This window comes from Trachemys scripta, chromosome 4 (assembly GCF_013100865.1).
Source record: "Trachemys scripta elegans isolate TJP31775 chromosome 4, CAS_Tse_1.0, whole genome shotgun sequence".
Lineage (NCBI taxonomy): Eukaryota > Metazoa > Chordata > Testudines > Emydidae > Trachemys > Trachemys scripta.
This window is the reverse complement of record NC_048301.1, coordinates 33,428,103-33,441,925: the sequence shown is the minus strand read 5'-3', so window position 1 is coordinate 33,441,925 and position 13,823 is coordinate 33,428,103. Positions and strand designations below refer to the sequence as shown.

The 13,823-nt window shown below is 41.5% G+C and overlaps 1 protein-coding gene across 4 annotated transcripts in view; it reads right to left on the bottom strand.

The window, feature by feature from the left end:
• The window catches only part of PTPN21 (protein tyrosine phosphatase non-receptor type 21), a 64,576-nt gene that overhangs the window by 18,672 nt on the left and 32,081 nt on the right, over positions 1-13,823 (bottom strand). For 3 of the 4 annotated variants that reach the window (XM_034769403.1, XM_034769402.1, XM_034769404.1), the window contains 9 exons: positions 11,175-11,242; positions 10,579-10,649; positions 8,332-8,419; positions 7,876-7,964; positions 6,370-6,457; positions 5,280-5,359; positions 3,859-3,960; positions 3,011-3,071; positions 2,353-2,437 (listed from right to left, as the gene is read on the bottom strand). In XM_034769403.1, the coding sequence (XP_034625294.1) occupies positions 2,353-2,437; positions 3,011-3,071; positions 3,859-3,960; positions 5,280-5,359; positions 6,370-6,457; positions 7,876-7,964; positions 8,332-8,419; positions 10,579-10,649; positions 11,175-11,242 (732 nt within the window). The remainder of the gene's footprint in view (positions 1-2,352; positions 2,438-3,010; positions 3,072-3,858; positions 3,961-5,279; positions 5,360-6,369; positions 6,458-7,875; positions 7,965-8,331; positions 8,420-10,578; positions 10,650-11,174; positions 11,243-13,823) is intronic. The other variant, XM_034769405.1, reaches the window with a different exon arrangement.

Here is a 13,823-nt window from a genome sequence, read left to right as displayed (position 1 = left end):
CTGCAGGCACCATGCAGAAGTAACAATTGCTGGTATGATCTGTTGGCTCTCTCCAAATCATTGGCACTGCAAAAGGCATAGATTTCCTTTTCCTGTTCAACCACTGGCGAAGATTTGTTGCACAAGTGTTGCAGCATATGTGTGGGGCCCACCTCTTGTCCTGATCTCCAATTTTGCAGCCAAAATAAAGGTGATAGGCTTTCTTAACCATAGTGGTTATACTGCGCTTTTGTGATGCAAAAATCACTTCACCACAAACATAGCAGAAGTTATCTGTACTGTTCACACAAGTACGAGGCATCTCTGCTCACTTTGGCTAAACAGAAATGTGTCCCTTTGCAAAATCAAACACTGACAAATAAAAGCACGACACCGTATGATTTCTAGAGCTGATATAGGGCAATTTGTTCAGCAGAGTGATGGAAGCTTCGTTATGATTGCATCATCCATGACTTCTAGGAATAACATGATGCAATTCATATCATGTATGACGCAATACCAGCTTCAGATTGCATCATTCATTGTTTTGCCTAAAAAGCAAGTACTGTCCAAACCCAGTCATAGATTTATTCATAGATCCAGTCAAAGATGTGTTTTAGTCATTTCTGGTTTAAATTGAGATCCCTTCCCTTTATAACTCACTTATCCTCCGCCATTCCCATGTCAAGGGTCGTATATACTGACCCAAAAGCATATCTTGAAAACTAGAGCCAATCAACAATTTTAAGCATCATTTTCGTTCTCAGTGACCCAGAATTAGTAAAGTTTGACTACATTAATTTCAGAAGCATTTTGGCTGTAGAGCAGTGTAATCAATACTAATGATGTGTCTATAAATCAGCTGGGAGATGTGATTTTGAGTTCAGAAAGACATACACTTGGTAGATCTGGTCAAGATAGCATGTTAAAAATATAGCATGATGGGGACAGCATGGGCGGTGGCTCAGGCTAGCTGCCCCATACTAGCTCTGTGTAGACAGTCTAAGAAATCTGCCTTACGTGACCATCCCAGCAATGGTAGATCTTAGTCAAATCAAAGTTTTCTGGAGACTTTGGGGTACTTTAAAATATAGTAGGATGTACTACAGTTGGTCCTTATTACAGATTTCACTATACAAATTAAAGTAAATTATCTATTGTTTTATGCATTTAATATTTATAAAGCAGCGGAGCTTTTGCTCTGATGCCAAAATGCAAAACAGAAGTCACTGCTTTGGGCACTCTTTGTGCATGCAGCACAAACAAAAAACTGCTGTGCATCTTTGCTGACAATTGCTTTTGAGTCTTTGTTCATGAGAATAAGCGTTCAATAGCAGGATTTTATTACAAACCTGGTATTCTTTACTGTACCCCTACTGTGATACTGGAAACAATTCAACTCCGTTCTGCTATGGAGATTACAGGTATTAGTTCCCAAAGCTGTCAGAGACTCAGTATTACCAATATTATTTATATTTGTACTACCATAACACTCAAAGGCCTGACCGCAGTGGATAATTAAACACAGTCCTTGCCTCCGAGAACTTAGTCTAATTAAACACAAAATGAGGGTAACAATAAGGGAGAAGGAAAATGAGAGTACTGGTAAATCCATTGCATATTACATAGACTAGCTATGTGCACCACTTGAGAGTTCTGAATAATTTAACTATTTTACTTTTAGAAAACCAGTGTTTAAAAATTTCTTATCAAACCAGCTACAATCCCCTGGGCTCTCTCAAAGTTTGCACCCCCAGCCTATCCCAATGATTTCTATACCTACTACTACAGACAAGAGGTCTCTCTCTTCCTTGAGCACCTGTCCCACATGGTCCTAAGAAGTCCCACTCGCTCTATTGCTGTCCAGGGGCGGGGCTGGGTCTTTGGAGCAGTCAGGGGGAAGAGGGTACAAAGTCCATTGATAATTTATGGAGCTCTAATATCCTTAAGGTCTAGAGGGATAAGGAGGAGTTCCTGAGGCCTGCTCATCAATTTACCTTCTGAGGTGTGTATATAGCCATAGTAACCATAGCCAATTTAAGCTCATTCAAGAGGGACTGTGGTCTGTAATTACAATGTGCACGGTCAATAACTCAGTGTTCGTCATCCTAGCTCCCTGCCACACCCCTCTATCACTCTGTACTTAGAATAGAAACAAGTACTGCAGCAAGAGAAATAATATGGTCCTGACTCACATTCACACTATGGCCTCTTTGCACAGCTCTAGCAGTGCCATGGGGCCTTAAAATGAGTTGAAATATAATGTGATGTAATGTGGTAAAATGTGATATCAAGTGGTCTGAGTGTTTACTGGTTCCCACTGTATTTAGAATTTACTTGAGAGTTAAACATTGTGACCACATCATAATTTACCTTGGGACGATGTATATGGTTCCGTGTAGTGTCCATTGTAATGTAGAGGAGGTGGTGGTTGCATCATGTAAGGCTGTGGCTTGGGCTAAGAAAGAAGATATTTTAAAAGTAGTTAAATACTACATGACTTTTAAAGAGTCTTGAAGAAGATTGTACAAGGGGCTATTCTAAAAGCAAATTCAGTCAGTATGTAACACAAAGTATCAGTTTTCAGGGCAAGTGAAGAGTAAAAGCCAACCAATGTAGTGCCTACAAACAGACATCTAGGATTTTCTCTAGATGTAGGGGAATCTTAAATTGAAAGCAGATGTATCTAAAATACCTAAAACAAAAACTATTTTTTAGATCAGTTATTAAGAAGTTACATCCTGGTTTTCTGACAAGCCAATAAGTTTCTTAATTTATTGATCCCACCTTATTTTTCATCGTTTCAGCTTATTTCATTAAAAGGAAAAAATATTTGACTCAAGTCTAATGGAAAACTATAAAAATTCAAATCTCAGTAGTTTGGCATATTCCTAAGAAAAGTATCCTTCTCTAATCTTACTGACTACGAATGTAGTCACACCATTTCTCCCTCATGGGGCATCTGCATTCTAGTTAGCAAAAAACAAGAAACAAGAAGTGGCTCAAATATGAAGCTATTTGAAAACCTTACCAGAGACATCCTGGAAGAGGACCTCCTTCTAACTGGATTCACTGTAACAGCCTGGGTCTGTCTACAAAGCAAGTCATATATGAGCAAAGAGTTTTACAACATTGTCAATTTAGGCCCAATCCTGTAAAGTGCTCACCACCGCATTTCAGGGCATTCAGCACTTCACAGAATCAGGCCCTATGTTGCACAGTCCTCCCGCCAGTCCCAAAGGGAAGAGCTATGTGCAGCATGTGCACAAATCACCGCTGTTGCTAGAATGAGAAGAAACACAGAAATAGGATGGGGAGGGAGAAAGACAAACACCTTGTTTATCTCACTGCCTCCTCTCCCCATGTACAGCCCCCTAGCAGGAGAAGGATTCAGTTTGCTCTGGCACACCAGGCTTCCCCAGCAGTGAGTGAAATGGAGGATGACCTGAATTTCACATATGCAGTGGGCTGGGAGAACGGTGGGATTTCCATGCTCTCTCACAAATTTCAACCCCTGATAGAGTCTCACCCAAGTGGTAACCTGTAGGCTCCCTGGTCTGGATCTGTCTTTATAATAGTCTGTAAAGGGTCCTCAATACTTACTAGGCTATAATAAGAAATAAACAACAGCCGAATGTTCATTCTGGGTCCCTAGCCAATCCAAATTTTAGATATGGCAAACACTGTAGCTATCATAAACAATGTTTTGTAGTTTGCCAAATCACTGCATGTTGGACTGGTCAGCAATGCCCATTTTCCCCACCCTATACTGTTTCTGTACCCGTCAGCGTGCAGTAAGAGAAGGGCCCAAGACACGAGAGCAATACAAATACAGGACATGCAAAATTTCAGAAAGAAAGAGATTATTCTTCAGCTCACCCTTTGGGAAGAGAAGGACGAGAAAGAATTGGAAAGCGTGGAAAGGAAAGAATGAGGAAAGGTTTCTGAGAGCCTTCCACAGGTGGAGAGTCTGGGGAGTCTCTAAAGACAAGGTACGTGCAGACAAAATGGACACAGTCAACTAGCACATTGAAAAGAAAGGCACTTGTTACCAGCAGAGAAGACATTTTAACTGAACTTAGATGAGTCTGGGACAGAGGTTCTTAGCTTGGGTGTCAGCAATACTTTGCCCCTCCCTTTTGCTAAACAGCAGGATTTCCCAGCTCGTTGACATGAGGAAAGCAAGGAAAGATTAAGAACTACTGGTCGTGGGCATTTTTATATTTTTAATTGAACTATTGTAAAGGATGCAGAATTGACAGCCCAGAGACTGACGTTCATAATATAACCAGAAAACCGATATATAGTTCAGACAGCGGCTACACATGCTTCTGATATATACACCACCTCCATCAATATGCTTCATCCCTGACCAGAAGGCAGCCACCATGAGGGATGAGAGGCCAGTTTGGTCTCTATTCCAAGTCAATCCTTCAACTATTTTTGAGAGAGTGTCAACAAGGGTGTAATTAATATTAGTGCCTGTTGTGGTGATTTTTGTGATGTGGATATTTCCCACCATCTTTCCTTCAACTTCAATAGGCTCTGAATCAAACCTCAACAAGTCATTTATTGCTGACCTATGTAAAATAAAATAAATTAAATTAAATGGAAATCATGCTTATTCTGACTCACTGGGCCTGATTCTCTGTCTCACACTAATGTAAATCAAAAATAACTTGACTGAAGAGGAAAAAAATCAGAATCAGGCCCTTGATTTGCAGTGTGGAGACTGGCCCATTAAATTTAATCTTCTCACTTGTATTTAAATTTGTTCTGCTCTGGTGCTTACTGAGCTATGAGGATTCTGCGGATATCAAAAGGGCCGCATACTGTAAGACTGCCAATCCAGCATCTTCCAAGAACACTACATTCACTCCTTTAAAATAACTTCAGTGTCCTATTACAAGTTCAGTCAAAAGCACAGTCAGAGTCCCGTAGATTTCAGTGTTTCACAAACACCTTCCCATTAATGGCGCAAGTAGATGCATTTACATCCTTGAAATTGAGTTATTAGAAGAAGAGGACGACGTTCTCAGCTGTGACTCCAGGTTATAAAAATATTGTCCTCTATTACAAGGCTGCAAACAAATAAGATAAATCCTTTCCATATTGGGGATAAATAAGTGGTTGAAAGCATCAGGAGTAAACAAGGTTACTATTTAGTATATTCTAAACAAGTAGTAAATTACAGATGTTATATAACATTTAAGTTCATTATGGGAACAGAGACCTTCCCCCTTCCACCCCCCCCCCCCCCCCCCCCCCCCCCCCCCCAAAAAAAAATCTATTATACTTACAGGCTACATTTATTTAGTCTGTAAAATTTGTGTCTGGCCACACACATCCTCCACACATATTTTGCGGTTTCCATGTCCTCCTGTCAAACAAAATATATTGATATACGACAAAATATACAGGTTAAAATATACAGGCCCAACTCTTGGTCCCATGGAAGTCAGGGAAAGTTTTACCACTGACTTACTTTGGAACAAGATTTGACCCACTTCCAGGGCCGGCTCCAGGCACCAGCTTAACAAGCAGGTGCTTGGGGCGGCCAAGGGAGAGGGGCGGCACCTGTGGCAATTCGGGGGCGGCAGGTCCCTCACTCCCTCTAGGAGCGAAGGACCTGCCGCTGAAATGCCACCGCCAATTGCGGCTTTTTTTTTTTTTTTTTTGCTTGGGGCGGCAGAAATGCTGGAGCTGGCCCTGCCCACTTCATTTTGATGTAGCCGTTTCTATATCAAAGTTTCTTAGGAACCATGTAATTTACAGGACTAATCCAGCTGCTCAAGCATGAACACTCCACTAGATTAAAAAAAGTTGAAAATAGCAGCCTTCTGTTGAAGACAATCTTATGACTCAGAACACTGAATAACCATATATACGGTGCATATCACACTTTAAGACTATTACAAAAATTATATCCTTGAAGAAGGGAATAGACAAATGCTTTAAAGGCTCAATTCTGCAAGGCGCTGAGCACTCTGGCCCTGACCCAGCAAAAGCACTTAAACATGTACTTATCTTTAAGCATGTGAATAGTCCCATTGACTTCAAAGTCTTATTTAAACACATGCTTAAATGCTTTGCTGGTTTACACCAGAGTGCTCAGCACTTTTGGTGTATTTACGAAAGATAAGATTTCTTAATGCCTTTTACTTTTGTATAAAAACTGCTGAAGCAGCCATAGAATTTAAAATGTTATATTTGTGGCACCCTTATAATTAAAGTTTTTTAAAAATTGTAACAGCAACTAAAAAACCTCCATATAACTACAAAGTTGAAAAAAATATAACATTTTGGACAAAAATAGTTTGAGGGATTGTCTTATTTTGTGGTTTACTTGTATAGCTTTAGACTGAGAGAAATAAAAACTCACTCACTTACAGTTTGGAACTGGATTGTCTCTTCTTTATTTGCCAGTTCTAATGCAAAAAAGGACTTGTTGTGGGACATATTGGCAATGTCATGCCACCTAAGGATATAGGGAGAAGACATGACAAGTAAGCTCTGGATTTTCAGCATACAGAAAATATAAATGAAAAACAAAACCTATCTGTGGGGGCGGGAGGAGGAGGGATGAGGACTAACTGAGCAATAACTCCCCCCCTCTTCCCTGCCCCACATCTGACTCATGTGTGGCAAATTCTGCAATAGTGATTAAAGAAGCAGACTATAACTTCACACCCATTAAATTATTGTTAAAAGGAAAATGGGGACGTAACTGTAATTCTTTGGAGGATGTATGAGTGAGTGGTATTATTTATAATGGATAATACTTTGCCATTCCTGCTCAACTTTGCTGTCTCAACTTATTAAACTTTTTTTTTATGCATTTAAGACAAGAAACTAGCCATTAGCATGTCCTAACTGCTTGAAAGTTAATCACTCATTGTAAAAGAAAAGCTATGTCCAGTAACCAAGAATGCTCAGAGCGATTAAGACCTGGTTAAAATGAATGAGAAGACAGGTAAGGGTGAGCAGACCTTGGGGCCTGTAAAGATTCACTGTGCATGGCCCACTTACTCTGGGGTTGCAGAGAGGTTCCAATATTTGGTCCTCAATCAGTCACAAACTCGTTTTGATCAGATAAAATCTACTGAGAACAAATGTCTACCTGGCTACAATGGTAACTATAAGTCACCAATGTCCTTGAAAGTAGCCTTCCATATGTGTCGCTACACGATATTCATTTGGTAGGCCAAATTCTGCCCATGGATGCACATGTGCAGCTCTTATTGAAGTCAGTGGGACTCGTGTGCTTGCATCCAAAGGTGAAATTGGGCCCTGGCCTATTGGAATTGGGCCCTGGATACATGGATCTCAAGGCCATGCCTAGTATGGAAAAACATTTTTAAAATGTTTAACTATGAGAATGTCCAGGAAGACTGCATGCTTCACTACCAGTGACAGCCTAATTGCAAACAGCAAACCATCTATCACTTCAGAATAGTAATGCAACTCTCCTCTTCATATTTCCATATATAGAACACCACACAGCCCCTCAACATACCAAAAAAAAAAAACCCAAACAAACATGCACATCAATTACTTGGGGATGTGCAATCGTAAAAGTATGTGCCTGTATCTGGCAAAATGATGCTGCCTTTAGAGTCACATGCATTTGCACAGAGGAATGTACATAACTGTAGGTGACACACATATATAACATAGATCTAAATGAACTAATCCTGCAGCAATTATATAGGTAAAACTCCCATTGAGTATAGTATGTATGCACAAGGACTGCAAGACTGGGCCCATGTTTGGAACTGTGCTAATGAGTAAGATCAGTATTCATCCAAGATGCCATGAAAGCAACTGGGGACTGCACATAAAATGTTAATTTGCAAAATACTTATCAGCATTATTCTGACAGGGGACAATACTCACCGAAATACAACAGGAGGCCGGCCATTTTTGTGTTTCACAAAGATACCATCAAGACATGCTCCAATAAATAGGTCACTTCCCTGGCTGTCCTGGAAGTAGTAAACAGAAATCACAAGAAAGAAACTCTTTATGAGCCAAAGTTACAGCAGCAGCAACTATTCACTTCAGTGAGGTCACCGAAGGGTTCTTACATAGGCAATGCAAATCTTAATCTTTAGTTTGAGATCATGACCTCTCTTCATCATACAGCACTAACAAAGGACTCGATATAGCAGCCCTTATGCACCAGAGTAATCCCAGTGAAGTGATTGGGACAACTCAGGTGACTAAGAGATGGGGTATTGGGCCCCGGGGTTTCTTATACATTGGAATTTCTTGTTTTTTCTTTAAAATGGAAGATAGATATGAAGATGGTTGCACTTGTTAAGTCACGTCGAGTGTCAAAGCCATCCTTACCTTTGCAGGGTAGCTCTCTTCACCATAGCCTTCCATTCTCTCTACCTCTTGCATATATAACATTTCTGCATCAGGAGGTGTAAGGCCTCTACAAATAAACACAACAGTAACTTTTAATCTAGTGATCAGCTTCTAAACTTGTACCAGTGGGGGACTCCTAATTGTATTACTCTGAAGCATGCTCTCAAAGCTCAAAAAGCACTTAGTAAGATATCCAGGCTATCGCGAAATCTTGCTGCTTCTTGTCTGTCCAAGTGGCTAAAACACTTGCCCAGGTCCTGCCGCTTGGACTCCTGTAACCTCTTCCTCTCTAGCTTCCCTGATTTCCATAGTGCTTCTCGCCAATTCGTCTGCTATGTCTATTGAGACTATGTCACATCCCTCTTCAAATCTCTCCCCTGGTTCCCCATCACCCACCGTGTCAAAACTGAATGTCTAGTATTTCCATTCCGGGCCCTGCATAATTCTACTCCAGCCTGCATCTCAGATTATTTATTTCTTTAGCACAAACAGAATGCTTAGCACTGTACAGTACAAAAAAGAGACACATTAATTGCTTATTATATCCCTTCTCATTCCTCTTTTCTCCTACAGTGACATCAACCTCAGCTCCTGCACCTTTCTTCTCCCACTCCCATCTACATTCCTCTTTCTATGCTGCACAGTATGCACAGAACAAGCCCCCAATCCTGATATGTCAGTCCTCACCCCTCTCCTCATTCCAATTCCTCCCAAAGACTCACTGCTTCCATGCTGCTTAAAACAAACCCACAACACTGAGCCACATCAAACTCCATCTTCAGCCCAACATTATACTAACTAGAGGAAAAAAGAGTGAGATCAGGAAAACAAACAAGGAATCTCATCTGACACCCTCCTCTGGGTCTCCCAGTGCACGGTGTCTTATCTCTGTGACTTCGACTGTAAACACCTTGAAACAGAGGTTACCTTTAGATTGATACAGCTCTGAGCATACTGTTAGTTCTTAACAAACAATAATAATTGTGGTCACAATTTCCATTACACTAAAATGAGAGATTAAGTTAAAGGACTTTATAAACATTATAACAATGAAGTCACAATATTTATTTTTGCCCTGATAAGCAACATTATTATGATGTGCATTTGCTATTTCAAATGTCCTGGCTTTACCCTGAATGTAAATATCCACAGAAGCTTGACATTCACGGCACAGACAGGAGAAATGCAATTTTCCCCACACTACTCATCCCCAGCTGTGCCTCAGCTCTGACCGGGAGGAAACACCTCTGGCAGGAGAGCAGTAGATGTTCCTAATTATTTATTCCCAGTTAATTGCACTTATAGTTTTAGTGATTTGGAGACCTGAACTCTAGATATAGGAGTGAGACAGCATCATACAACAACAACTTTCAACCACTATTGAGCCAGGATGACTTGAACCAGCAACATATGGGTGAGAAGCTCTATATCGCACTACCTAAATATCCAACATCACCTATACCACAGAATCATAGAACTGGAAGGAACCTCGAAAGGTCTTCTAATCCAGTCCCCTACACTCAAGGCAGGACTAAATATTATCTAGACCATCTCTGACAGGTGTTTGTTTAACCCCCTCTTAAAAATCTCTCATGACGGAGATTCCACAGCCTCCCTAGGCAATTTATCCCAGTGCTTAACTACCCTGACAGTTAGGAATTTTTTCCTAATGTCCAACCTAATTTGCCCTTGTTGCAATTTAAGCCCATTTCGTCTTTTCCTATCCTCAGAAGTTAACGAGAACAATTTTTCTCACTCCTCCTTGTAACAACCTTTTATGTACTTGAAAACTGTTATGTCCCCCCATCAGTCTTCTCTTCTCCAGACTACACAAACCCAATTTTTTCAATCTTCCCTCATAGGTCATGTTTTCTAGATCTTTAATCACTTTTGTTGCTCTTCTCTGGACTTTCTCCAATTTGTCCACTTCTTTCCTGAAATGTGGCACCCAGAACTGGACAAAATACAGTGCTCCAGCTGTCAGCCCAGGGACGGTGGGGCTCCAGCTGTGTCAGTGCCCTACAATGCCCCACTTGAGTTGGTGCAAGCGCTCCTGGTGAGGATGCACACCACTGACAGAAGGTGCATACTGTATGGACATACAGAACCGATTTAAATTATTGTGATGGCTGTAGGTTGACCTAACTTAAGTCGACTTAATTTTGTAGTATAGACAAGCCCTTAGATCTGAAGTGCTCCACAATTTCTGCATTTAGGAAATCTTACCTGTACTTTTGATGCAGCAAGGCCACTTTCTGTGTTGCTTCCTCCAGGACTTTTTCCTCTTGTAACCAACCCTTAACATAAAGCAGAATTTAGTTAAAGAGCTAGTAGAAGGAATTCTAAAGGATAAAATAATTAGTTCCTTCACTCAGTAGGAACCTGACTTCCAACTGAGCCTGTGGTTAGTAGGCTGTGAACAGATTACTGCAAAAAACCTAAAACACCACACTTTGTTTTTTCCCCCACCATTTATCTTCACTATACTATACAAACATCTTTAAACATTGCAATGTCCTGGAAAATTGGGATCTATTGTGCAATTTAAAGCATTATGTGTAATTCAATTACCTGATAAAAACTTTAATTAGATCTACTTGCAGAACCTCAATAATTTGTGCTTTGATTGGTTTGGGAGCAGTAAACGAGAGAGAGAAGTAGTGATTCTCAGCCTTTATATAAGCACGTATCCCTTTGTTGAAATCTCTCTCTAATCAAGCACTGCTATTTGTTAATACCGTGTTTGCTCACTTCGTAAGGGGTCTCCAAACCATTTGTTTTCTTTCAATAATGTCAGAAAAGCAGCTGAAGAAAGTACTTACCACAGGAAACAAGGCAAATCTTTGCAGAAATTCCTGAGATTCATACTGATCGTAGTCTCCAAAGTCAGCTAAGGAAATGAAAGAACAGGTAGGATTCAAGTACTTGTGATGATCAAAGGATTTAGTTCAGTGTGAAGGATGCACTCTCTGTACAATATAGCTCCATAATAATGAACTCTATTTGAAAGTAGCGGATGACACTGTACAATAGTCAGTAAACTTTGCAAAGTGTAACAGTTAAGCAAATCATGTTGTGATGAGTGTATAAACCCCATACTGACCAAAAAGGGGCTAAATAGAGATAGAGGCCTAGTGTATACTTCAGAGTTAGGTCAACACAAGGCATCTTATATTGACCTAATTATAAAAGTGTCTACACTTCGATTTCACTCCTGTCAAAGTAATTGCCCTGCTAAGCCAATTTAATAACTCCACCTCCGCGAGCAGCATAGAATCAAGGGGTCGATGTAGTTCGGTCAATGCAGCATCAATGTTGACACTGCGTTGCTTATGTCGACGGTTACTGGCAGTCAGGAGCCTTGCCACAATGCCCCACACTGACAGTACAATCGACACAAGCATTCCTGATGAAGACATGCACAAGGACACAAGGAACAAAGTGTAGACACACTTTTACAAGAAATGTAATTTCTGCAGTGGTTGTATGCCAATGTAAGTTAGCTCGACTTAATTTTGTAGTGTAGACATGGCCTCAGAGCTTGAATTAGCACCAACTTGTTATACCTGGAGGGTGCGTCAGGCTCACTGAGGAGCTCAGCTGGGAGAAGGAGACCCAAGGAGAGTGGAGATCTGGAGTTCCTGCCCTGTGCGAAGAGTCAGACAGAAGCTCAGTGGAGGGAGAATTGTGGAGAAGCTACAAGAGTGGGAGTGAATGCTGGGGTGGGGGGAAGAGGGGAACTTGAAAAAGTGGCAAGTTTCTAGCGAGACAGTCTTGTGGGTTGGTGCTCTGTAGGAGAGAGGAGAACTGGGAGAACCTAAGATGCTCTAAAAGCTGAAACCTAGGCAGGCAGAAGTTGCTCTAGTTTGTATTTTTGTCTGGTTTCTGAGTTTTGCTGAGGGTTTCCAGGGGGGAGCCCTGCAAGGCTGAAGAGGAGCTCAGGAAGGACAGAAGATGTTGTGTTGATTATCGCTATGTTGATGGACATTATTTGTTTGGGGCCTTGATACCCTGGAAGGGGTGGAACTATAGGGAGACCTGGATAAAGGCCAAGTCACCATCGTTAGAGCCCTGCATGGATACAAAAATTTGGATTCATATCCATGGTAACTAAATTGTATCTGACCTAAGATCTGCACTCCACCTTATATAAGGATCTGCATCTGCACTAGCACCCTCTATAGCAGCGCTTCTCAACTGGGCATCTGTGGCCCCCTGGGAAGCTGCGAGCTGGTTTCAAGGGGTCCAGGGCCCTGCGGGGCTCCAGCCCTACAGGCAGACCCCCTGAAATCGCAACCCTGCTGATTGAGACCCCCTGCATAATAGAGAGCCCAGCACAGATAAAAATTTGGATCTGCATCAAATCTGTAATCCAGAGATGGTACACAAAGATCCGTATCTATGGATGCAGATATCTGTGGATATGAAGCTGTTATCTGCAGATGTTCAGGGTTCTAACCATCATACCAGATCAATGACATAGCGAGGAGGAAAGCAAGTCAGAGTTGCTGAAATGCCATATCACACCAGGAGGGCGGGGGGTATTCTGTGGTGGTGAGACTTTCTTTCTGTCCTTCTTCTCCTAAAATATCCTACTTAGTCTGTGTTCCTCTTCTGACTGGTCATGTGACACAGTTCAATCACTAATTCTTTTGATCTTAATACTTTAGGAACTCCACTCCTGTTCCTCTCTTTTCATTTGTTGTCCCTGCACCCAGTTGTATTCTGGCCCTTGGATTTTCCCTCCCTTCTCCTCCCCTCCCCAGGATTCAAGTAGGCCTGGTCCTGGCTTAAGGCTTCTTTTACTGAGGATGCTGGCTGTTAACATCCAAACCAACACAACTTCCACTGGGTGCAGAAGAATGGGAGGTAGGAAGGAAGGTATCTGTCAGGAAGATGATCACAGCTCCCTGATTCTCTACGGCAGTCCCACTTCTGGTACAGATTAGAACAGACTAAGGGCTGTTCTGACTAGCTCCACTGGATATGGTCCCATAGAGATTGTACACAAGATAGGGACTGATGGAACACACTGGACACTTCCCCTCCACACCCTAAAATGATCCCTGTGCTGGGAGACATGGGGAGTGAGGCCTAAAAGCCAGTTCTGCATGCTCTGTACCTGCTGGAGGCTTCCCCATACTGGGAGTATTCACAGCAGGGACTTAGGGGAGGTTTTGGTTCTCTTTTGGTCACCCAATCAGCCCAAAGGGATCACACAGGGACAGAGAACCTGCCTCTATATCTGGCCCCAGCTGTTGAACAGGAGAAATAAAGTGGGCTAAATACAGAAGACATCAAGAAGGCCAAGGTGTTTAATGTATCTTGTTTCTTTCTTCACTAAAAAGGTAGGCTGTGATCAGATACTTCACACAATTAATATTAACAAGGGGGAAGGAACACAAGCCAAAATGGGGAAAGCACAGGTCAAAGAATATTTAGATAAGATACATGTATTCAAGTCAGCAGGG